The following is a 24,507-nucleotide window of genomic DNA, read 5'->3' on the forward strand; positions in this document are numbered from 1 at the left end:
TACAGTCCTCTGTGGCAGCTCCTGTAGTGCTAGTGTAAAGAGAGAATTGAGCGGAAGAGGTGTGTAGGTTATGTCATGAATTGTCACAGATAAGGTGGGTGTGGACTTGAGTGTTTCCTCTGCCATCTATTTACCGCTGTATACTCTAGCTATGACCATTCATGGCATAATGGTCACCAATCCACCCGGATGAATGAATAGACACGGAAAACAACTGACCTGTAGAGCCGATCAATGACCATTTTCCCATGCTTATCCAGTTCATAAATCTGCATGTACATGTGTAAACAGGAGAGGAAGCGTACCTTGTAGTAGTACAAGAGAAGAAATGAAGACGGTAGACCTAGGTTCGATATTCCTTCCACGTACTTTAGGAGCTCGTGAGTCACATTTCCCTTTAACAGACAAGTTCTCAAGAGTTTTAGAAATGTATAGTCCATTGGAACCTTGAGTATACCAAATTGTCGTGCACAAGCTTTTTCAAATGTATTTCTCAGTTTGTATAATGAACCACTTCTCTCTTCCCCCGACACAATTTTCTTGCCATTTAATACCACGTTAAACAGTTCAACTATTTCCTAGAGACGCTTGTATATGTACGCATTACCCTACCATTTTTAAAAGCGCTGCAGTAATATTACAAGTGGAGCATAACGCTCCCATTATGTTTACACCAAGAAACGAAAACCTTTTCATTACCATGAGTAAAAGTGAGACATTTAAATTCCCAATTCCAGAGCAAAGTCTCTTTGATGAACTTCTCTCCAGGGTGGACAAATGTTTATCCAAAACAGACGAAAGCTTGTTTATGTATTCAATAGATTTATACTTTTTCCCATAGAATGGTGCGAGCAAAAATTCTGAATCAAACCTTTTATCCTTCACCTGACTATCCTCTATATTCGATTGTACACTTTCCAAAAACTTCATAAAATTACTCTTGTAGTTGTTCAATATTAGCGTATCCATTTTTGGCAAATATAATACAAGTAAGCTGTGAAATGCAGTTTCCGCGTTTTCCAAAAAGCTTTGTACATCATCAATGCATACATCCCTAATCTTGTGGAATGCGGCGGATAACTCTGAATCACTCACAGTTTCACCCTTTAATGATGATACAAAGTTATGAAAAAAGGGAGGAAGTACATCAGAGGAACCTGCCTTTTCCGGAAAAATGTAGGATAAAATTTTCTTTAGAGATACGGGCTTCTTTACTGTAATATATGGATTCAAAAATGTTATATATTCTCCATCTTTGCCACTCTCCTTAGCATTCAATATAAACATTATAACTCCTATATAGCTAGAAGAGAGACCTAAAGGTTTTAATTTACATAAAGTGTACATACCAAGTGATAGTATCGACATCCAGTCATTCATATCGTTTTTAAAGGCAAGGAACATCATGTTCATGTTTAATAGGCAGTTGATAAAATATGCAACAATCTTGTCACAAAGTAATGGGTTTGATAAGACGAATGATATGTCAAAGAGATCAGCATCATCCTGTAGAATTTTGTAAAATAGCACATGTAAAGCATACCTTTACACCTATTCCTTTTCCATCCTTTATCTTTGTCAATAGAGGCTTTATGAGTTCACTTGGAAGCTTGTTGTCGGCAGCATTATGTGTAGCGTGAATCAGCTGTAAGAGCAGAAACTTTGGTTCAATAAGAAGCATTTGTGCGTTGTCTACACGATAGTGTTCCTGATATTTTGTAGCGATGGAATATCTGATTGTGCTTAGTAGATATTGACCTTGACAAGGATTATATGTAACATCATGTTTTGCTGATTCGGTATGTTCTGTAGACGCAAAAGTATCAGCATTACTATCATGTCTGCTACATAATCCAACTTGTGCGTATGCCATATCCAGAGAGTATCCACCAACTTCAGCTTCATCGTTATGTTCTTGTTTTTTGAAATACAAATCGTGTCTGGTGCCAAGTGTGCTTTTTATAAATAAAAGCTTCAGGAGATGAACAATAAGCTGATAAATCCTTCTACTAGACGATCCTTGTGGATCCCCAATAATATTTACAATTTGCGATATTAAAATGTTGTACTCCCTAAACATTTGTATTTTATACGCAAAAAACAAACCTCAAATGTTCAACTGTATAGGGATGTTCTTGTGTATCTCTGTCTAGTATCTGTAAATTTTTATATCATTTCTTGGTTAATCATACCCCTAGCTGAAGTAGGAATAAAGATTTGCTAATTATAGGCTCAATTATCTCAAAGAGTCGTTCAGCAGATGCAGCCCATATTTTACGTTTTATATTTGCAGTAGCAATCTAAATGAGCTTGTAAATAGTAAATTTAATGATTACCTTGTAAAAATGCTGAGAAGAAGTTGTATCCTCCAAAATTTTGGACATTGCAGACTGCGGGATCTCATCCAATAAATCCAATACATCTACTATAAGAGGTTGGACCTCAGTGACTTGGAACATTGATATCATCCTCTCGGCAAGGAAAGTGAGCCTGTGTATATGTGTTACAAGTGAAATATGTTTTGAGAAATTAAATATGAACGGACGCTGGAATAGGTAAGGAAATTTCTATATTTGGAGAGGCGGTTTGATGGTGTCTAGGGAAGTATCTTGATCTGTAAATGATGGAGGTTTGCAAGAGATAGTAATGGTAGTACTCCATTAGACCAACTACTCAGTATAGATTCCTTAGTCTCCATACTGGAGAGTCCATAGACACTCATTAAATCTGTCTAACCCAAGGATCTCCCTTAGAACGTTTAAATGCCCACCAACCAAATCCAGTAAGACCACCAGCTCCAGTAAGGGTGGCAGATGATGATCCAAAGGTTAACCATAGACTAGTAGCAACAGCAGGAGTAGTGAGAACAAATTTTTCAGTTCCAGCAGCTTCACCTTGAGAAGTAGTACCAGAAGCAGGAGTAAGAGAATTTACTTCATTAGAATGAGGAGCAGTAGGAAGAGTAGTAGTTCCAGCTTCTCTAGTTGGACTTTGAGCATCAGCTCCATTACCAGTTTGACTAGATAGACTGTCAGCAGGAGGGCCTCGAGTAGAAGATTCTTGAGAAGCAGCTTGAGTAGGAGCAGCAGCAGTATGGCCTTGAGGATGAGTAGCAGCTCGGTTAGATTCTTGACCACCAGTAGATTTAGCTTCACCTCCACCACTACCATCAGGTCCTCTATCAACCTGTCCTCCAAGACCTACAGAAGGAGTAACTCCACCTTGAGTAATACTGTCATCCTTTTGTTCAAGAGGAGCAGGGTCTCTTTCACCAGTTTCACCACCATGTAGACTAGCGGCAGTATGAGAACCGCGAGTTCCTCCTCCAATACCTTCAGAATGAGCAGTTCTATCATCTTGAGGAGAATGAGAACTAGTAGGTTCAGCAATAGAAGGAGCAGAAAGAGGAGAAGAGACAGGAGTTCCATCATTAGTAACAGAAGTAGGATGATCAGCCTTTTGATTAGTAATATCAGTATTTCCACCAAATTTCTTTTCTGGACTGGATTCTTCATAATTATCGTCACCACCTGCACATCCACCTTGATTATGAACATATACAGGAGGTGTAACATCACCAACAGTCTCTTGTAATTTTTCATAAGGTGAAGAGACAGCAGTTTTAGCAGTTTGGTATTTTAATGCTCCAGGAACAACATTAGATTGGTGATTAGTAAGTTGTTGAAAACTTCCAGGGTAGTTATTTGGTAATTCGTTCGTTTCTGGAAGATCATTGCTACTCTCACTATTAATCATCAGCCTCTTTGATTTCCCTCCGCAGGAAATTCCTAACTTCTGCCCTATGGTCTTTAGAGTAGTCCTAAGACTTCCATCAGTGTATGCTTGTTTTGGAGATTTTTTTAAACTGCTAGATGCATCTATCCATGTATCATGCCCTTTATTCTTGTACCACTTATGACCTTTTCCACTTTTATCATTACTGCCCACATAGACCAGGAGAGATTTATGATCACACTGAGAAAGATAAACGATTAATCTTTCTACATCCCGTATCGGCATAGTCTCTTGTGGAAAACTCGCCTTATATTTCCCGTTCATAATCTTGTTTATAGTGAAGACCCCTCCATAATGAGTATGCTCGTAAGCATTATATCCTTTCACAGGAGTATCGTGGTAAGGAGAAATCTCTATTGATTGCAGACTATTAAGACCCTCATAATAAGTTCTATCAAGCTGAATGGTTACTCCATCTTGATTACCATTAACGGAGGAAGATTTATAAAGAGCAGTTTTTCCTTTAGGTTCAGGATCGCTTTTTAGAGATGAGGCTGGAATAGAACTCCTGGAATCTCCCCATGCATTAGAAGTAAGAGTATGAGAGTTTCCACCAGCAGTTTGAGATTCAGGAGTCTCTTGACCAAGTTGATGATCAGGAAGCCTAGGGGCAGTTTCAACTTGAGTAGTGCCTTGTTCAGATGAGCCAGTATTAGGTTCAGAATGAGGAGCAGATCCAGATCCTTGATCAGGAGTAGTATGAATAGCAGGTTTACCGTCAGGTCCAGTAGCAGATCTTTTACCATGTTCACTAAGAGATAAAACACGAAAAACTTCTTGAAACATATTATTTGTATCCGGTCCAAGAGCTCTACCAGCTACACCTAGTCCAAGATATAGTAAACCATCGAGAAGTTTTTTAACAGGGTCTCCCTTAGTTCCATCTTTACCAACAGCAGGTTGAGGAATAGAGCCTAATCCTTCTCCAGGAGCAGCGGATTTCCTAAATTTACCATCAGATTGGAGAGAATCTTCAGGTTCAGATTTGGCTACTGGGGTGTCTTTATCTTTACCACGTTGTTCTTTAGTAGGTCCTGCAGCATCTAGTCGAGATGATGGTGGATCTTCTTTCTCATTCTTTTTATCCTTTTCAGCTTCAACTTCAGAAAGAGGCTCATTAACAAGATCTAGTACTTTATATGACTCGTCTTCTCCCTCAGATTCTCCCAAGGGAATGTCCTCTTCTTGTACTCCATCATCAGCATCAGAACGCTCTGGTGAAGATGATTTGGGACATGGAGATAATGTAGTACAGCCAAGTTTTTTTAGCACTCCCACAAGTTTATTTCTCCTTGTGCAGTCGATAAGATCTCTATCCAGGTCGCTATGCGTTATACCCCCGATACCAGTAGGGATCTTACTCCAGTTTTTTGAATAACCACCACCTTTACTCTTCCTATACCATCCTGTATTATCCTGAGATTTTGTACTTTTTGTTGCATCAACGTATACGAGTACTGGGTTGTTGTCAGTGCAATAAAAGATATAGACCTCTACCTGTCCTTCTATAGGTAACTTTAAGTTTCTAGATCTTACGTGTCTCCTTTTATTCTGTTCATTATCGTAGAATTTAATACTACCTAGTTTAAAGTTAGACTCTCTAATTGAGTGTTTGTAGACCGTAATGTAGCTTGAGTTAGAATGTAACTGACAACGAACTTCATGTGGAGTAACAGAGACTTTCTTTCCATCTTTATGCTCACTACAACAATAGTTATTCTGAGCCTTGGAAGTTCTGTGTGAGAGATCGATAGTGACTCCATTATGATATTCACAGGCAAAACAGTCCAGTTTTTTTGCAAGCGCCTCAGTGGGCTGACCACTATTGTTGTATAATCTAATGCCACCATGTTCTCCCCAATTCTGACCATTAGCACTGGTACTGTAATACCATCTATAACCTTCAGTCTTTAGGTTAATGTTAATCATAAGAGGTATTTTATCGTTTACTGGTGACGAATACAGTCGTATTTGAGAAACCTGGTTACCAGAAGGAATCTCTATACCACTTACCTTTTCCTTTTGATATTGTACTCTAGAAATTCCTGTTTGTAAACCCGTTATCTTGTACTCTGTGACCCTGTAGTCACTGCCGGAAAGCTGAAGACCTCCCCCAACAGGTTCTATCCTTTTCTTTTTTGCACAATCAGAAGTGGTATCTATACCTTTCTCTGGTTCATCAATGAAAAAGGGCACCGCATTATTTACAACGCAGTTTCTGTCATCCAAGATAGCTTGTAGCGCTGTACCACGAGGGTTGGTATCTCGCTTCCAGATATGTGTATTAGTATCCCCTTCACCATCCTCAGATTTATAGTAGTAGTCTCTTTCTACAATGTCATTCTTAATAATCTCCAAGAGGAGTGGTTTTGTATATCCTTTGTCACAAGTCCAGTAGTAAACAGAGACCTTGGTTACTCCGTGAATGTCCTGGTTATCCTCAAGACTCTCATTTCCATCTAATTCTCTCCTAAGAGTAAATGTCAGTCCTGCCTTTGGGGAATGGATGAGAGCAACGAAACCAGTGAAATTATCAATATTATCCTCCCTTTTTGCCTCTATCTCAGATATGCTAGTACCGCCTGGGCAACTACATGCAGTTCCAGCACTTCCACATTTGTTTCCTATCAGGAGCTGTAATATGTTGTCATCTTCGGTAGTCATCATCCATGTTCAGAGTTCCACATCCACTTGAAGCCTCGTCAGTATCGTCTACATCTGGATCAAGTACTTCCTCCATTCGTTTTTTTCATTCCATTCATCCTCCCTCACAACTAGCTCACAGTCAGAGAGACTATCCACAGAACAAGATGAACCATCAACACAGTCTATACTCCTAGATACAAAGAAGTAAAGAAATCTCTCAATCATCCTTTTGCATCCAATCCGTGCATTAAACTTACTTGTCTTGTGAATGCGGTCCCCTCTTTATCAGCGTTGAGAGTTGCTTTGCAAGGTAATTCTCAAAAACCGTCTGATACGTAACATTTGCAGGTATTCCCTGAAGCTTTAGCAGTCCAACGATTGCCCTTGAGACCTGCAGGAATGGATTAATGGATGAAATGGAAGAGCAATGACCAGTATAAACATGTAAAGTAGCGCTAAATTCTCCTCAACTTGAAGGTTCCCATCGAAATGTAAGTGCCATATGGATTTAAGGGCATAAAATTGCCATAACTCGAAAAAAAACTGACCTGGTCAGAGAAGCCTTGGGACTCTTGCCATAGCCTGCAGGCTAGAACGCCAGGATTCGTATTATGCATTCCCCTCCTCAATTTGTAGTTGTCTGAATGTTAAAATGAAGGAATGGATGGGTGATTTTAGAGAAAGTCGTACACACTGCAGGGGTACTCATTTGTTTGCCGATTTTCAGCCACAATCTCCGGGAAAACTTCGTCCATAAGACTTTAAAGCTTAAAATATGAGGAAACTGACCTTCAAGCCACTTGATAAGCGTCCTTCTGCCTGCGGGACCGCAGTGGAGTCCCGAGGGCACCTTTAGCTCAACTTCCGGCTCATTTCTAGACTCATCTGGAGGATTTTCCAATCTTTCAGATGTACAAGTGAATTCCTGGCTCCAACCGCTGCGAGTTTGGGAATCCATGAAAAGATTTCTAATGGCGACAAAACAGACGAAGCAAAGTGACCACAAGGGGCCATAGCGACTTTTGTATTCGACCTCAAGGATAGTTGCAATACATTACGTGATGGAGAGTATTCTGTACCGTTGAAGTCGCCAGTAAAGGCCCCTAGAGCGAACAGGTAACCGAAAAGAGTGTGTATGACCAGGGGTACCTAGAAGATTCACCATGAAGGAGAATGAACTATAACTCGGCTCCCAGCGTCTCATTTTTCATACCATTGAATGAGGGTGATCAATACTCTATAGTTTATGCTAGAGTTGTCAACAAAGAGGTCTGACAAAGACCACAACCTGAAATGGGAAGCTACTGTTAAAATGCCAAATTTAGCCAATTTTATGCATCCAAAGCCCGTAATTTCTCCGTAATAAAAATATCATAGACATAAAAGTATCAAAAGAAATGATTTACATGAGTATTAGTTAGAGAACAAGTAAATTTCCAGTCTCTTTGGAAAACGTGGCCCACAAAAAACATCTGCATGCAAACATGTACAAGTGGCTACTCTATAAAATAACATTACATGTATAAGTTATAACTCTGTAACATACAGAATTAGGGCCCATAAAATCTAGAGTATGCTTTATCAAGAGAAAATCATGGCTACCATAGCACCACTTATACCCAAAGAGTATAATGCAAAATCCATTAGAAATTGTTTCCATCAAAACAAACATTTTTGTGACATTATATTGAGAAATTTTTGTCCCGATTAGTTGATCGTTTTCAAATTTTGGCTTCTCTCCGGTGCCTTCCACTGTTAGTATTGACGTATAAAAAACCACCAAGAGAGCCTGTGAATAAGAACTTCTGTTCAAATTAGAGAGACAAACGTTATTCTATTGAGACTTTCTTGTAGCCCTTGCGTGAACGAACAATTGAGGGGAAAATGCGTCCTATGCACCTTGAGACAAGACGAGCAAAGCCTCTGATTAAACTCGTCCTTGGACTATACAGTACAGCTGAGAGTTCGTAGAAAATAAGCGCAACTGCTATACCAGTAAATATTCCAATAAGCAGAGACTTAAATGAGTCGCTTCTAATTTCACTAGGATCGACGTCTATGTAGTGTGTGAAATATTTCTCTATTCCGTTGAAGCGCTTCTCCTTTAAACTATCAAGTTGGTTTGTGATACGAGTCTCGCCCAGTTTTTCGGTTAAGGATGCTGGAAAAGCGGGACTCCATGTTTGTGCAGCATTCTTCCTATGAAAGTAAGTGCATTTATCATTATGCGATATCATTTCAACTAAAAGCAGAGCACTCTCTAGGGGTGTTCTTCCAATAAAGTACAGAGATACACTCTTTAGGTCATCAGAGGGTGGGATCCCTTTTAATGCTGACCCTTTATACACAAGTTCAGTAACCTTGAAAAGGCCTCCTTCTTTCTTTTTATGCGTAAATGCGTAGTAGGTTGAAGTAAAGACCCTAGAAATTTCAACCACAAATGCCGGATGAATTTCCAAATGCCTATACTCTCCGAAAGCTGAAGCATCTAATATGTTGGCCGGTGTAAATGCGCGTTCCAAAAGTTTTCTAATCCTTATATCATCACGGTTATTAGAAGGCCTTTCTCTTGGATCAAATACTCTTTCCCAACGGCTATTCTGACCATTTCTGATATACCAAATGTTGCGTCTCACGGACATCTGCACAAGTAAGGGCACTCCAAATTCGTCTGGGTAAAAGCAAACAGAAATCAATTCCATATTCTTTGTGAGTGGGAGACCAACTGGAGTACTTTTCCCGTCCGCAAACTTGTAAATATGATCTACATTTGTAAAATACTTGTATACAACGCAGAAAGGGGAAATGTGATGTATATCCACTTTAACATCTTTATCATCGCAACCAGATGCATAACTCCCGATCTTCGTATTGGAGATGTCTATGGTGTAAATCATCTTGTGTCTATCAACCTCATCATATGATATAAGCTCGCCTGTTTCCCCGGTTAATACGTTGCCATATATCTTCATGTCTTGATTATCATTTTGAGGAACACCAGGTTCTGGATCATCGTGATGCTCCACTTCTACTTTAACTTCTCCTCTTTCTACGACGTACATCTTGGATTTGCTACTCTAGAAATATTTTCTGTTATATTCACTATCTGTCAATCTCTTCCATTTGTGTATCTTCATGGGGTCCTTACATGCACAATATTCTTATCTGGCGCAATGTTAATTCCACCTCCCAAGGGTTTTCTCGGAGTTTGAGTGTAAATCCTGCGTGAATTTCCTATGAACACCTGATTCTTGGATTTACGCCACGGACGGAAACAATGGAACCAAAAGTTATGGTCATCCTCGATAGTTGCTGTAATGGTCTGAAGTTCCAAACTCCGTCAAATAGCATAATATATACGTAAATAAGTCATGTAATATGTATAACAAGATTGAGAGTATCCACAATGTGTAATTTAGGGATTCAACTGCATTCGAATATCGAGTTAATCTGCCACAAGATGAATGAGTCGTCCGTATAATGGACCCTTGAAAATAATCCTCCTGCGGGATTTTAGTGTATGTTATGGATGAATCCTCCATATTTTATAAATTTTCAGAAAGGTGTATTCCATTCTCCCATTCCTTTGCTACAAAAATTCCCATTCATTTCAAGGATGCAAAATGAGTAGTATCTCGGTTTGCAAAGTATGAGTGGTACAAAGCCTAGAATTTGCCAATTTTTAAATTCAGAGGACAATAGTTGCATACTCATAGCTTGTATGCAGACCTCTGATTGACATTTACACCTTGCAAACCAATGATGCCATTGCTACATTGATGTTACAAGATCTCTCAATTTCTTGTCTGACATCCTTTGTTATGCCATCAATTTTCCACTAAAATTCAAATATGCTAATATGATACCCAGTATCAGAGTAGTTTGATGCGATGTAAAGTAAATGGCTGGTGAATAACCATCTCTAGCGTGTAATTTACATTCTTTCAAAGCTTCCACTCATTAGCATTCCAGACCTCAAGATCGCAATCAACAATAGAGACAATTCTGTTTTTGTATGCAGAGTGGTAGATTCGGAACGTTTAACATCTCTCTAGTTACTCTCTTTAGTAAAGATGTTTCGTCAGGACTAGCCAGATAGGAAATGTTCAGGGACGTGATTTGTACGGAGGAATTTTTACAGGTTTTTTTTGTCGGTTCCTGTGAAGTACGTTGGAAGCTGGAGCCCTTAACTCGGAGGGTTTTGGATTTTCCCTGAGTTCCTTCAAGAGTTTATCAGGGTCTGCCTTTTCCATTAGCCTTTACAAAGTTTACAATTACCAATATGGGAAAATCTCTAAATCAAAATACCACAATCTCGCGTGGTTTTTGGATGCGTACTTTGCAAGTTTAATAGAACAAGAAGGGTAACATAGAGCATGCATAGTCATGCAAAATAACCTGCAAGGAGTTACAGCAAATGGCAAACGAAAGTCCTAAAAGGCTAAAATTGCTAACATGCGACTCACTTGACGTATTCATCTTATATATCTTCTTCATAGTATAAATGGCAATTCCCTAGGGAGTGGCTGGACAATGTGCATTCCGCTTATACTTACTGTTAATGAATCATATAATACAAGTCATTTAATTCACGGGATTTAAAGCTCATTTGTCTGCTGAAAAACTTGCAATTCTCCCATTTTACGATGCCAGTCAGATGGTCTCCATCAATCCAACTTTTGCCTTTCTATGGACGCGTACCTTACTGTCCTTTCAGAGCAGTTAACAAACGCAACAACAGCCTAATAGCAATCGTGAGAGCGATGAATCACAAACCTTTTTGTTCACAAATGCTGAAGTCCTGGTCCACCTAACCAGAGACTTGGCAGGAATCACATCATCCGTATGCTTGGCAAAGACTAGACAGTGGCTGTGACATTCATTCGGCTTTCCTGAGGCATTAATGTGGAAGTGTGTCTATGTAATCCGTGCAGGACCCGCGAAAGAGTAAAAAGTACTTCCAGAGGCCCATTTTGTAGACACAACACTAAAACAAACCTTCATAAACGCTAAAATCAGCTCCATAGTGCATACCATCCTTAACAATTAGGCCCTTGCTCGTTAAATTCTCGTAAATCAACGAGTTGTCTTCACACATCGCCAATGACCGATGTTTCGCCAGAAATCCGCATATCCGAACGTATATAATGAAACTCAGAAGGAATCCGTTGGAATATCTGCGGTGTGAACGATTTTAGAGAATAAAAATTCTGTGAGGACCAGAATTGAGTGCGGGAAGAAAACCTGTGGAACAGGAATAACTCCTGGCCTACGAATAGGAATAAAATGACTAGAGAAAACGTGTAGATGTAATTGCCTAAGATGAGACGTGGTATTACCCACCAGTTCAGGGATCTGGCATCTACACAAGCATTGGAATCCCATGTTACAAACCATCTTCGGTAGTACAGCATGTTCCTATATCCATCTTTCCTTTAATCCAAACAATGTGTATAGGTATAATGTGGAAATGTTCTCTAGAAGATGTATAAATTCTACTATTTATGGTAAACGTGAACTGTTCCGGGTTTATTCCTAAGAAGTTTGTGTAACCGTGAAAAATAATGCGCTAAATAGATAGTACAAGACAAACCTGTAAAGGGTGCGATACTCTAATTCATCGTTTACACTCCTTGCGATTTTAGAGAGCTTTCGTGTGTTTAAAAATGGGAGCTTTACAGTATACTCCCATTCATGCTCCTTTCCATCTTGACAAATTTCAAAATCTTCCGGGAAGTACTCGCAGAGTTCTCCCTTTGGTTCGGATAGTAATCTGAATAAACTGCATGCAGAGTGAAAAATGACAAACCTATATCTTGGGGGTAACAACTCGTTTCCACTCGGTGGAGTAACTGCCAGTAAATGCTCAAGAGGGGTAATCGGATTTCCCTTGTAAAACGTTACGGATATAGACGATACTCTTGCCAAATCAGATGCTAGCGGGGCATAATGATACTTGTAACACCAATCCCAGCTTGGACACCCAGAATGATAGTAACTCAGATTCCAAAATAATCCCTCTATATAATCCTCACACATTTTCCTTATAGCTCTTTTGTCATTGTAATCAATACCACATTTTTCTTCGTAATAAAACTTTGCATACCCACTAGAATCGGCAAACTCTGGAACGCTTTCTACTTCTGCCTTTATCTTGAAGTATTTTGCCTCATTTGGTGAGATCGCCTAAATGAACGTGGTATGTAAGTATAGGCAAAAGGACAAACCTTCATCAGGGATTGGAGCCTCCTTGTATGTATTTTCAAACCATGTGTCAAAAACCCATTAAATTTTGGTAGTAAAGAGTAATAGGTATTGATTAAATCAGTAAAGCTGCTGTCTTTGAGATCCACGTTGGGTAAATGAGGCAAAAAATCATTTCCTACATAATTTTATAATACAAATTGTGAATAAGGATTCATACCTGCAAAGAAGGAGAGAAGGGCAAAATCGTCTGTTAGTCTAGCTGGAGTTCCCTTTTTAGTTAGAAATGCGCTATCCTTCGGTTTAAATTTTGTGTTTACATAGTTAACACAGCGATTATACATTCCCTATTGTAAAATATTCAAATCTAAAATTAGGTCAACGTACCGCTCTAAGCTTTCTCATTGAAAGAACTTCAAAATTATCAGATTTTAGGCCAATATAGTCTTTAGAATGGAAGTGGACTAGCCCAGTATCTTTAGCATAATACGGATCTGGTTTAATCTTTGCAAGAACATGAGGTGTAGAATCCTTTTCTTCCCGTAAAATGTACATTTTTGACATTTTTGTAATCAGAGATAATATCATTAAATCTGCATCCAAACCATAAACTAAGTGAGATTCGAGTCTTGTTTTGCGATCTAATGTTGTTACCTTTCTTATTAAGTCATAAATCTTATGTTCTCCTTCTCCAGGCACATTGGTACCGCTGTAGACAACATAACAATCTCCCCAAGTTCCCAGGTGTGTTTGCAAGGCAATCCAATTCTTAATCTCGTTATCTAGTCTTGTCATAAAATCAGTCCCAGGGGAAATGTAGTTTGGATTAAATGAAATATTATCATATCCGTCTATTTTTGACTTTCTTAGTACATAATTCTCCGGTGTTAAGGGCTTAGGTTCCTCGGAGTCTTCCTCAGATTCAGTGTCTTCTTCAGGTTCAAGTATAGATTTAACCTTATCTATAACTTTACAAAGACGAAATCTTCTGGTTCTCTGTTGGTTTATCTTTGCAGAAGGGCATACACCATCAACAGCGATATACATCACCTTTCTAGGTTTTACGAGTTTAAATGTATTTAACAACGCAGCTGTTATTCTCTTCATCCTCTGTTGATCTTCAATCGTAACCACTGGATATATATTTCCATGTGTAGCGGAATGAATAAGTGCATTCATATCTACATAAAAGTAATCTACTCCATTCTCCAAATCAGAAGATTTCAGAGGCTTCCTCATTCCATAAAAATTCTCTATCATCCAACTGTAAAGCCTTGGAACTCCGCATACCTATATTTACGTGTAAATGTATATAACATGCAATCATGAGTGAAGGGTATAAGCTACATAAAACGGGTATTAGAAGGGAGTACAGCCACATCTCATAACCAACAAATTAAGACCAACTACTCAGTACCCAAGCTAGTACCCACAGTATCTCCATAGACTTCTAGATCTGTCTAACCCAGGGGTCTCTAGAATTTTTATATAGATGGTAACCTGCGAGACCAACTGCGCCACTTCCACCAAAAACGCCAGATATGATACTGTATAGGCCATAGCCAGCGAGAATTCCAGCTCCAACAGATCTTGCAGGAGGTTTAGGAGGTTCAGGAGGAACAGCAGGTTGACTACCAGCCTGACCAGAAGGACCTTCTCCACCGCTTCCAGATTGACCACCTCTAACATCATCAGTTGTAGATCCTTCTCGACCATCTTTACCACCACTTTCACTTTTATTACCAGGAGGGCCAGATTCTCCTCCAGCACCACCTTCACTATCATCTCCAGATTCGCCATCATCACCATCAGAGCTTCCGCCTTGAGTACCTTCTAGATTCCTTTCACCTTCACCCTTTTCACCAGTAGGTCCTTTAGGAGACCCAGGAGTACCATTTAGTGCCTCTTGAAGCTGTTTAAGTTCTTCAGTATATTTTCCGATGTTATTTGGATCCTTTGTTATGTTCTGAAGCTTTACCCAATTATGACTGGATTCATCCTTTTGATACCAACTTTTAACGTCAGGTGGTCCAATCTTTTCTATATATATTATTTTTGGATTATTTCCGTTGTAGGAGGTGTAGATCTTTACTGACTTGTTTGTGGAACCTCCAAGGTCAGGAATCTTTATACTCTTTCTTTTACCAGAATCATCCTTGTAGTAGATACCAGCAAGTTTCAGATCAGGATCGATCTCATGTTTGTAGAATGTAATCTCTCCGGAGCCAGTTTGAACTTTTCCTCCCTTAACAGTCTCCTTAGTAACAGTTACCTTTCCTCTGCCACCACTCTCATGGTAAGCGCAACAGTATGCGTTCTGATTATCGGATACAACCTTGATAACATCCTTAGAGTCACCATCAGCATGAGTCTTAGAGGTGTCCTCTGTAAGATCTAAGGTGACAGCACCATTATGCTTGCAATTTTGGCCATCTATTATTTTATCAAGGGATTCGTCTTGGAGTTGATCATTCCAATCGTTATTACCACTATCCTCACTCTTGCCATAATAGGTATGTGTACCACTACCATCCTTAATTTCAATTAAAATAGGGTTACTAGGAATGGCAGTCCAGTAGTAAACAGAGACCTCGGTGACCTTCTCTATGGATTTTCCTTGCGCTCCTATTTGACCTCCACCTTGTAGTTTATTATGTAGAGTAAATTTATCTCCATTCTTATGTCGGTGAGTAACTCTAATGAAGCCTTTTGTTTGAGTCTCTAACTTCTCAGCATCAAATTCGCCAGTATTATCACAATTACATTTTCTGTCTCCATTCTCTCCACATTTGTTTCCTATCTTGAGCTGTAGTTCTCTGACACTCATCCTCCATGATTAGAGAGTATGCTCATTCAAAACCCTGAGATCCATGAGTAGTCTCAATGCGACCAAAGGGAGCATACAGTAGAGATAGACTCCCTCACAACTAGCTCACAGCCAGAGAGAGTATCCACAGAACAAGATGAACAAGTATCAATACAGTCTTCAGTAGTGCAGTATGGATGGTCCATACTCCTAGCAGGAAAAGACCTCAATCCTTACATTCATAATGTCACCACTAGTCCTCCTCTCATATCCTCTTTCCTTGATCATCCTTCCACGGATGTTCCTGCAGAAAATTTTTCTTCCAGGAACCATTCCTAGTACCCTGTTCCCTAGCTACGCCTGTACTCCCTTCATTATACCCATCAGATCCGTCAGTCCTGCCCATCCAACTTACCTCAAAGTTTTGAGGCCGATTCCTCTCATTTGTCGCCGTTCCGTTGCGCCAATTCCCCTGTGAGTGTATAAAGGCGCTGGTGCCAAGACGCAAACAGCACACACTGGCAGTTCCAGAGAGCGTTACCCATAGTAAAAGTGTACTTGTGAAACGTTTCATCTGGGATTCTCCTACTGGGGATCAAAATTCACCCAGCAGGGACTAGAAGGCGGTCCTTAACTCTACAAGATTCTCATCTCCAGTGCGCGTAACTCTGTGACTCTCTCATGGACTTGTACATCTCGGCATTTTCTCTTGGCCAAATTTAAGTCACAAAGTTGACAAAAACTTCAACTAGGCGCTCCACAGTCGTCCAGCTGTGGTGTCTGGAGTTAGTTGGAAAATTCCTCGCAAAGGCCCAAAATTTTAATTTTGGCAAAATTATGCAAAACTCCAACGGAGATCCTACGCTTCTGGGTAAGTTTTTCTGTGGAATTCTCCAGGGTCTCTGGGCGCGTTCGCAGATTTTCGTCCCTAAATTGGAACCCATTGCTCTAATCCCCTATCTTTCTCTCCCATTTGCCATGTATTGTGGTTTCTCGTAGATTTCGCGGCGTTCTTGTCATTGTTGCTACTTATGGGCTAGCTACACGGCTCCGCGGTGTGGTTCCGGCCTTTTCCGTCGTACGCAGCAATGGCAAACTCTACGACTTGTTCTATGGATAGTCTGTGGCTGGATTTAAAAGAGGGGTGTCCATGATGACGAGAATGGAGTATAAAGGGAAATTGGGATGTACACGAGGCCATTGAGGCGTGTTACGGGTCTATGCAGGCCTGGTATCATTATCTCGCCTAACGTCAATCTAAATTCTGCTCATACAATGCATGCTATAGGCACAATCCCGTTGGATCACATTGCACAGAGGAAGGATGAAATCGTAAGGGTTTTGGAAAAAAGGACACTCGACCTCTTGGCCTTCACGTACTCTTATAGCCCTGAAAATGCAAAGGAAATAAACAAGACGTTAGAGGAGGACTTGGATAACCTCCTCTTCAATGTGCATAAAAAACTTGCTTATCAGAGGCTCTATGGAGATGGAAAAAATGAGCAACAGCTGGAAAAGTTGGTTGAAGAAGTAGAAGGCTGTCATGCTCGTTTCATGAAGGTGAAGGAAGCCAATCCAGATGCCGAAAATGTGGCAATTATACACATATTTGGAATCATGGAACTAGAAAAGAGGGTGAAGCAATCACTGAATGAATTGGAAGTTGCAAAAAAGGCATACGATGACCTTCAAAACAACTGTAAGAGATTGCTAGAAAATTCGGTTCACTTGAGGAAAATGCTCTCAAATTTGAAGGAACAGAGTAGGGAGATTTTCTTTAAGCACGTTAGGATTGCATCTTTAATCGATGGTTTGTTTTGTGCCGCTCATCACTTATACTAATTATTCACATATATTAAATGTTCAGAGGTTTGCCGATATGAGGGCAAATACATGAAAGATGCACTAGCAGACAAGGTCCATATGGCATGTTTATCGCAGGCGGCGTCAGAGTTACCCGTGGATTCGTGGTTCACAAGGATTTGTAAGTACCAAGAGGCACTTGAAGAGATAAAAAATGAAGCACTAAAATCACAGTCGACACTTGAAAAACCTCTCAATCCCGAACAGGAAAAATATGTGCATGATGAAATCACAAAGAATGGTAGTCTTATACACCAACTGTCAAAGGGAGCACAAGCACTAAAAGAATCCATAAATGAACATAGTGTCTCCAGCTAAGCTAAGGTTGCAGAGAGGTTTGTTCATATTCTTTTTCACAGGATCCACAGAACTCTGTCAACTCGAACTACCAGATGGTGTGGAAATACAACTGCCAAACATTGACAATATAATGTATTTTATCATAAACATAACCCCAAAAGAAGGGATTTGGAAGGATATTGCGGTTAAATTCTCATGCAGCATACCATCCGGATATCCGCATGATCGGCCCAGAATCAAATGCATCAGCGAAATTGTTCATCCAAACATTTTGGGTGTAAATGCTGAAAAGTGCCAAGGAGCCGTATGTCTCAATATTTTAAGGGAGGATTGGCGGCCAATTTACACAATAAACACCGCCATTGTGGGACTTTTAAATCTCTTGTTGGAACCACAAAATGAAGAACCACTGGACAAAATCGCCGCGGATTTGTTCATTAAAGATCCGCAACTACTTAGACTCGAAAATATGAAATTTTAACATTGAATATTCATCGTATACTTAGCTGTAAATGACAAAACAGACGATTTATCATTGCAACGTTCTAATGTCAGGACTGGGAAACTCTCACTTTTGGATTTGCATGAAAATGCTTCGGTGCAGTATTTCCGGTAAAACTTTAAATTACATACTCCTAACATTGTAATCAGGGTAATTATGGCTTTATTTTTAAAATTTTGATATTTGATACTCTGAGGTCTCTATTCATTCCACATGTGATACTCGTGTCAAGAGCTCATTCTTTGGACAACTGCAGGTATGTTTTATATGTAAATCTTTTCAGGTTACATTCTGTCATTTTATTAAAAGATTTCAAATCTAATGGGCTAGGATTTATCCATGATTTCTCTATTGGAGGTCCATTAGATTGACAACTGTTTAAAATTGTCTATGGCTGTAGTGGATTATAATGACATTGTTATGGTCAGAATTTTACTCTGTAGATAGGATATACTATCTAAACAAACACCCTGATATTTGATCTCTCTCTTAATTTTACTATTGAAAGTTACCAAGGGAGAAGTAAAAGAGTAGCTTATTCCTTTTCCGTACAAATGCCAGAGGGGCCGCAACAAGAATTGCTGTCTAGTTGTTCTAATTAAAGCTACCAAAGTGACCGATTTGGTGGATATTCTTCTTCCTTACCCCATGCATCCTGTCTATTCTTCATCTTACTAACAAAAGTCAATCGCTATAAGGTAACCTGAAAAATGAATGTTTTAGGGGTTTTACATCTGGTTCTATTCGTTAGATATTGCGTAGCTACCTTAACAGACTCGCGGGTTGAAGGAGAAAATGGAGGAACGAAAACAACCGCTAAATCCACCAGAGAACTCGTAGTTCCAATTACCCTAGATTTGGCTGAGGTGAATACAAACTCGGTTGATGTTCCAGCTACTACTGTGCAAGATGGCATAAGTACAACCTACTACTACCCAAAGGGAAAGTTTTATTTTGAAAAGATAGTGGATGGAGGCAGAACTGTATGGGAGTCTACTGAAAAGAAGTGTTCTCCAGCATATACTATCTCAAAGGGTGATGTAACATTTCTTGCTTTACTACTCAAGGAGGGTGAGAATACAGATTTAATATACTACGAAAAGAAGAATCTAGGGTGGAAGCTTGTCGAGAAGACAAAGAGTGAAAATATAATAGAGGAACTAAAGAGGCAGCCTGAGCAACCAGCTGTAAAAACCATCGACTTGGATCTTTCAGATGTTGATTCTACAGCATTCTCTGTAGAAGAATCTGAGGAGGATAAGGTTCCTATCAAAAAATATGCCGTTAAAACTGATCATTACTTGAATGAGATAAACTATGGAGATTCTGAACTTTGGAAATCCGATTCTCCGGACAAACATTGTACACTTGCTACGGTATACTTTGAGGAAGAGAATCCTATGTTGCTATCCCTAACACTTAACCAAGGATTTGTTTATCTGCAAAATAAAGACGGTAGATGGGTTGGTGTTTCTAAGGATGGCTACGATACCGCTCTGGCTAAGATGAAGAGACTGGCTTCCTTACCCAAAGTCAGGACTGTCGAATTAGATATCGCTGATATAGACGGCAATGTCTTTACGGTTGAGGAGGAAGCCTTAGAAGGAGTACCTCTAAAGACAGTGACTCCCAAGGATGGTGTCCTCATAACTTCTGTTATGGATGGAGAGAAGGAAGTCTGGAAGGGTGCAGATAAGGAGCATGGTCTGCAAGTAGTAGTCTGCTATGATGGAGAATCCCCTGCATCAGTAGTTGTAAACTTTGTAAAGGTTGATGGAAAGAATGTTTTGAAATATCATAATAAGCAGGGTGATAAGTGGGAGATGGTAAAGAAAGAAGACCATGAAAAGTTGCTGGAGGAGTTCAAGGCTTCAGAAGATAATAAAGATAAAGAATCCTCAGAGAACCTTCCTTCTCCTGGGTTGGTTCTTGACATTGGCCAACCAGATTCCACAAACTACCAGTCCTTTGACTATAACAAGGATGGAATTCCTACGAGATTCATTGTGCCAAAGGATAACGCAATAACGTCAGTCAAGGAAGGTTCTTTAGAAGTATGGAAAGCTTCTGGAAGGAATGATACATGTGCATTTGTAACTCTTCGTCTGAGTGATGGCAAACCCGCGATTGCACAACTAACTAAAAATACCAATGGACATCCAATGGTTACACTTTTAAAGAAAGATGGTAAATGGAATCTAGTAAATGACTATACTAATGAGCTTTCTAAGCTGAGGAGAACTACAGAGTCTGTAGAAAACTTTACTCTCGATATTTCTGCTACTAGTAGTACTGACAAGTGTACCATCTTTGATACCAAACTTTATGGAGTCCCAGTTCGTTTTTACGTTCCAAAAGTTGGTTTTCATGCTACAAAATTGTCCTTTGGAGGAACTGAGCTCTGGACAAATACCTCTTCTAAGTCGAATGGTAAAACGGCATCTAATAAGAGAATCTTCCTTTTAATAGCCGGGTTGAGTAATGGAGAATTGAATATCATTCATGTATTCACAAGGGGTCAAAGCAATGGCTCTGAGTTGTTATATTACGGATTTAAAGATGGAAAGTGGGAGAATATCAGTAAGGATGAATATAGCAAGAAGTTTGAGGAGTTGAAGAAATAGCATTTCCCTCCCTATCTCATCTATATCACAAGGAATGGATAGAAACTACATAAGATCTTTATAATGTCTATAAAGGCAGAATATACCAAATCCTATTCACGCTGGGAAGATTGGACATTCAAGACCCCCAAATTATGGAGAATGTAGTATAGACCTTACAAATTAATGCAGTTTATTTTGTGAGACTCTCATCTCTTGTTGAACTGATGTCCAAATGGTACTAATTTAATCATACGTTATGTTCAACTATTCTGCGAAACTTCAGGATTATAGATGAATTTCAACTAAAAGCTAGGCACTTGTTAACTGAATAGAACCCATTATACAACTGGAAAGTGTCTCTGGCTTTGGATATGGGTGGAGGATATCTTCTTCCTTCACCTGTTCACCAAAAGTACCTTTGTATACAGAGGACACTTGGACGGTAGGAAGGTGGTAAGACTCTACAGATACTCTGGAAAGCACTGGCTTAAATACTGTAGATAAGGAAGAATGAATGCCTACACAAACTGTTATTCACCTCATCTATCTCTCATTCCTGAATTCCATTCCTCCAGTCATCTTCTCTCTTGTGTGTATTGGAAGAGATTATATCCTAATCAAACATCTCATGGTGTACCCTAGTGGATGGATGTTAGAGGGAAGATGAAGGTCTTTTCCATTCTTCTGACCACCTGTCTACTGGGACTCTGCCATTGCAAGAGGTCCAAATTTGTCACTGATATACCAGTTATTGAGGTTCTAGACGACTATAGAGAAGATGAAGTTTGGACTAGTGATTTTGTAGAGGAGACAGAGACGCACAAATCTACCACATGGACTGGAAAGAAACAGGTGTGGGATCTGTCCAACGGAACTGTCCATGAAGTAGAGCATAGACCGTCATTGACTCGTAGACGTAACGATGAAAAGGTAGAAGATGTGGCAGTGGAGGATTCTAGGGTACTAACTCACTCCAGACACACTACTATTCTTGATATATCCAGTCCAAATTCATCTCAATGTCAATCCTTCGACTACACCTTTGACGGCAATGCGGTAAGACTCATTGTTCCTAATAAAGATACTACTGTTAAAAAGTTAGTAGATGGTGAAGAAAATGTTTATACTCTTTCATCTGGACAAACACTTGATCATGCTAAAGTCTATATTAATAACGATGGTAAAGCGGAGCTAGTTATTGTAGTAACTACTTTATCCGGCACTCCCAAGGAAACTTACCTGGAGCTTAAAGATGGTAAATGGGTATCTTGTAATGACAAAGATGCCAAGATGAAGAGCTTAGTTTCTACTGCAAAACGGAAATCAGGCTTTGAACTTGACCTTGCATCAACTAGTAGTACTAATGAATGTAGCATCTTTGAAACAGAATTACTAGGTATTACCACTAGACACTTTTACCCTAAACCTGGCCATGTCGCTATCCAAGTAAAGGATGGTAATAAAGAGCTATGGGAACCCACAAAGCCTATTCTTAGTAATATATCGGGGATCCAAGGAAGGCATAATGGATACTATAAACGATGGGTATTTTGCCTTTCTTGCCTTATTTATAAACATGGTGATAAGGAGTTACTAGAGATTACACTTGTGGTAGATAATGGCTCATTAGGGTATAAACACTTTGAGAAGTGTGGCAAGGAGTGGATGGAGATTAACAAGACAGACTTTGATCAGAAGCTTAATGAAATGAGTAAATCTGGATCACCTCCTACTCCATCTCAATCTAAATAGTGACTCCTTACACCGTGTGGATATAATGCAGTATAAGTTCCCTGCCGTTAGACTGTTATGTTTAATTAATGGTAGTCTCTTATACGTATAGACAACGGTGAGTATTACTAGTAGATCCTACAAATCTTTCTAGCACATAGCCCTTCCTCTATGAACAGGTGACAGGAGGTAACTCTTTGCACCCCTGAAAACCCGTAGGCTCTACAAGGGTAATGTAGAATAACCTAGACCTAGGGCAGTTTAATCAATTAACTGTTGCATTAAAGAAAAAATGAGTGTGCGGGTATCTCTTGTGACGTAGTGTAAATCAAATCTGTAACAGGCAACGTTTCATATACTCAAAACCGTGCACTTTGCGTAGATTATAAACGCATCAAAATTTACTAAACATGCACATTACGCTAATTACTACCATAAATTTTTAGCCTTGGTGTAAGCTCTATAACATCCTTGTACAACTGAATTAGCGACTGTATCTCCACTATACAACTTTCTTCCATAGGTTTAATCTCATCTATGGCTAGTCCAAAAGAATCCGATAAAACCGGGTAAAAGTAGCAAAGGATCCATGGATCCATAAAGTAGTGCTGGGTGTCTAAAATGGACTATAGCCGTAAAAACCATAAATCCTCAGTAAAGTCCGTAATAATCAAAAAATAACTATAATAACGGCAGAAATCCTTATGTATTTCCTACACAGATTAAGCACAATAAATACAAAACGTGCATGCAAATCGATTCGTGAGATATGAGCGGCATCCATTTGTCAATCCTTATCCTTAATATGTTGTTTATTTATGTCTAGTGGATGGGGTATTCTTACGCAATCTAGTCGATCTTTGGTTCGTGTTTATTCATATTTATTGTAGACTTTAAAAAATAAAATCTGTTGAACGTGTTAGGCTAGTTTATGGTCACTCATCATACTTTGTATCATAAGAAGAAATGAACAGTCTTGTAATATTCTATCTTGTCTGTATTCTAGAATTGTGCCACTGTGGAGATTCTCCAAGCTCAGAAGAGATTCCAAAGAATTCTTCCGAATCTGATTGTTCGGATCCAGTTATCGTCGATTTATCTTATCCGGATCCATACCTCTTTCAAATATTTGATCACAACTATAACGACAATGAAATCAGACTGATAGCTCCGCACAAGGATGTCGTTTCATCCACAGTAATGGTTGGAGACCAACTCTTGTGGACCGCTAGAGAGGGAAAAAAGTTTGAATATTCAAAAATCTACCTGGATGCTGAGGGTAAATTTGCACTCATATTTGTTGCTAATGACGCCCCTGAGGACATGGAAAAGAACTATTTTGAACTCAAGGAGGGAAGATGGGTGAGCTGTCCAAATACATACCTTGAGGTAATAAAGCGTCTAAAGATTCCGGTAGAGAAGAAGGGAGAAATAACTATAAGACTTGAGGAAAGAGAAGACACCGACATACTGCGTGTGTTTGATTCGTATGTCTTGGGAGCTAATGCAATACGCCACTTCCCAAGACCTGGGTATATTTGTAAGAATGTTACATATAGGGGCAAATCACTATGGAGTGCAGCGGAAGGAACAAATGAAGTGTGCCTATCCTCAGCTATATACCCAAATGGAGAAAGTCCTCTCGTTCTTTTAGCTACTAGAGGGGATGGCAATATGGATTGTCTCTGCTTTGAAAGGGTAGGAGATTACTGGAATGAAATTTCAGGAGGTGAATTTGATGAAAAAGTAGATGCTATAACTGGGGGAGATATCGATGCAGCCGATTATAGATGAGCCCAGGTGGATGTTAGATTTAATACACAAAATCGACTTCCTCACAAATTTATAAACTCTAGTCCATGTATACTAGGCAAATGAAGATATAAAATACAATAATCTATTCTAGAGTTAATGTTTCCAGAATTTTCATTCACTTTATGCAACAACTCTTCAACCAAAGGTATCTCTGCATGCACATCATGTTGTAGAAATTAGGAAGAGATAATAGTTGTGACCTCTAGAGGTCTTACAGGGAAACTAATTAGCACATTGTA

General features: G+C 39.4%; 11 protein-coding genes across 11 annotated transcripts; 5 read left to right on the plus strand and 6 right to left on the minus strand.

Moving 5' to 3' along the window:
* Positions 1-173: 173 nt before the first annotated feature.
* Positions 174-2,459, minus strand: BEWA_039700 (hypothetical protein; the record flags this gene model as incomplete). Its single annotated transcript, XM_004833327.1, has 8 exons — positions 174-269; positions 306-578; positions 613-1,316; positions 1,350-1,506; positions 1,544-2,072; positions 2,107-2,156; positions 2,193-2,300; positions 2,337-2,459. The coding sequence occupies 8 exons, from the start codon at positions 2,457-2,459 to the stop codon at positions 174-176; spliced, it is 2,040 nt and encodes a 679-aa protein (XP_004833384.1).
* A 262-nt stretch (positions 2,460-2,721) lies between these two features.
* On the minus strand, positions 2,722-6,459 carry BEWA_039710 (hypothetical protein; the record flags this gene model as incomplete). The annotated part of the gene is made up of 1 exon (XM_004833328.1): positions 2,722-6,459. The coding sequence occupies one exon, from the start codon at positions 6,457-6,459 to the stop codon at positions 2,722-2,724; it is 3,738 nt and encodes a 1,245-aa protein (XP_004833385.1).
* Positions 6,460-6,507: 48 nt separating this feature from the next.
* Positions 6,508-7,399, minus strand: BEWA_039720 (conserved hypothetical protein; the record flags this gene model as incomplete). Its single annotated transcript, XM_004833329.1, has 4 exons — positions 6,508-6,631; positions 6,699-6,832; positions 6,990-7,081; positions 7,231-7,399. The coding sequence occupies 4 exons, from the start codon at positions 7,397-7,399 to the stop codon at positions 6,508-6,510; spliced, it is 519 nt and encodes a 172-aa protein (XP_004833386.1).
* An 871-nt stretch (positions 7,400-8,270) lies between these two features.
* On the minus strand, positions 8,271-9,503 carry BEWA_039730 (hypothetical protein; the record flags this gene model as incomplete). Its single annotated transcript, XM_004833330.1, has 1 exon — positions 8,271-9,503. The coding sequence occupies one exon, from the start codon at positions 9,501-9,503 to the stop codon at positions 8,271-8,273; it is 1,233 nt and encodes a 410-aa protein (XP_004833387.1).
* Positions 9,504-11,108: 1,605 nt separating this feature from the next.
* Positions 11,109-11,539, minus strand: BEWA_039740 (conserved hypothetical protein; the record flags this gene model as incomplete). The annotated part of the gene is made up of 3 exons (XM_004833331.1): positions 11,109-11,183; positions 11,218-11,333; positions 11,440-11,539. The coding sequence occupies 3 exons, from the start codon at positions 11,537-11,539 to the stop codon at positions 11,109-11,111; spliced, it is 291 nt and encodes a 96-aa protein (XP_004833388.1).
* A 437-nt stretch (positions 11,540-11,976) lies between these two features.
* BEWA_039750 (XRN 5'-3' exonuclease family protein) lies at positions 11,977-15,472 on the minus strand (the record flags this gene model as incomplete). The annotated part of the gene is made up of 5 exons (XM_004833332.1): positions 11,977-12,627; positions 12,669-12,823; positions 12,866-12,992; positions 13,033-13,935; positions 14,159-15,472. The coding sequence occupies 5 exons, from the start codon at positions 15,470-15,472 to the stop codon at positions 11,977-11,979; spliced, it is 3,150 nt and encodes a 1,049-aa protein (XP_004833389.1).
* Positions 15,473-16,239: 767 nt separating this feature from the next.
* On the plus strand, positions 16,240-17,712 carry BEWA_039760 (conserved hypothetical protein). The gene is made up of 4 exons (XM_004833333.1): positions 16,240-16,322; positions 16,740-17,261; positions 17,319-17,649; positions 17,683-17,712. The coding sequence occupies exons 1-3, from the start codon at positions 16,289-16,291 to the stop codon at positions 17,630-17,632; spliced, it is 870 nt and encodes a 289-aa protein (XP_004833390.1). The 5' UTR covers positions 16,240-16,288; the 3' UTR covers positions 17,633-17,649; positions 17,683-17,712.
* Positions 17,713-17,744: 32 nt separating this feature from the next.
* BEWA_039770 (ubiquitin-conjugating enzyme family member protein) lies at positions 17,745-18,099 on the plus strand (the record flags this gene model as incomplete). The annotated part of the gene is made up of 1 exon (XM_004833334.1): positions 17,745-18,099. One exon carries the CDS (start codon positions 17,745-17,747, stop codon positions 18,093-18,095), a length of 351 nt encoding a protein of 116 aa, XP_004833391.1. The 3' UTR covers positions 18,096-18,099.
* Positions 18,100-18,826: 727 nt separating this feature from the next.
* Positions 18,827-20,740, plus strand: BEWA_039780 (conserved hypothetical protein; the record flags this gene model as incomplete). Its single annotated transcript, XM_004833335.1, has 1 exon — positions 18,827-20,740. One exon carries the CDS (start codon positions 18,827-18,829, stop codon positions 20,738-20,740), a length of 1,914 nt encoding a protein of 637 aa, XP_004833392.1.
* A 645-nt stretch (positions 20,741-21,385) lies between these two features.
* Positions 21,386-22,474, plus strand: BEWA_039790 (signal peptide containing protein; the record flags this gene model as incomplete). Its single annotated transcript, XM_004833336.1, has 1 exon — positions 21,386-22,474. One exon carries the CDS (start codon positions 21,386-21,388, stop codon positions 22,472-22,474), a length of 1,089 nt encoding a protein of 362 aa, XP_004833393.1.
* A 945-nt stretch (positions 22,475-23,419) lies between these two features.
* BEWA_039800 (signal peptide containing protein) lies at positions 23,420-24,247 on the plus strand (the record flags this gene model as incomplete). The annotated part of the gene is made up of 1 exon (XM_004833337.1): positions 23,420-24,247. One exon carries the CDS (start codon positions 23,420-23,422, stop codon positions 24,245-24,247), a length of 828 nt encoding a protein of 275 aa, XP_004833394.1.
* Between the last annotated feature and the right edge of the window lie 260 nt (positions 24,248-24,507).

This window comes from Theileria equi (genome assembly GCF_000342415.1).
Source record: "Theileria equi strain WA chromosome 2 map unlocalized gcontig_1105316255037, whole genome shotgun sequence".
NCBI lineage: Eukaryota > Apicomplexa > Aconoidasida > Piroplasmida > Theileriidae > Theileria > Theileria equi.

Excerpts from the sequence above, each read along its gene's own strand:
- BEWA_039760 (XM_004833333.1), top strand. The coding sequence starts at position 16,289 with ATGCAAAACTCCAACGGAGATCCTACGCTTCTGG. Across the intron at positions 16,323-16,739 it reads CGGAGATCCTACGCTTCTGG|GCACAATCCCGTTGGATCAC; the intron begins GTAAGTTTTTCT and ends TGCATGCTATAG. Across the intron at positions 17,262-17,318 it reads GATTGCATCTTTAATCGATG|AGGTTTGCCGATATGAGGGC; the intron begins GTTTGTTTTGTG and ends TTAAATGTTCAG.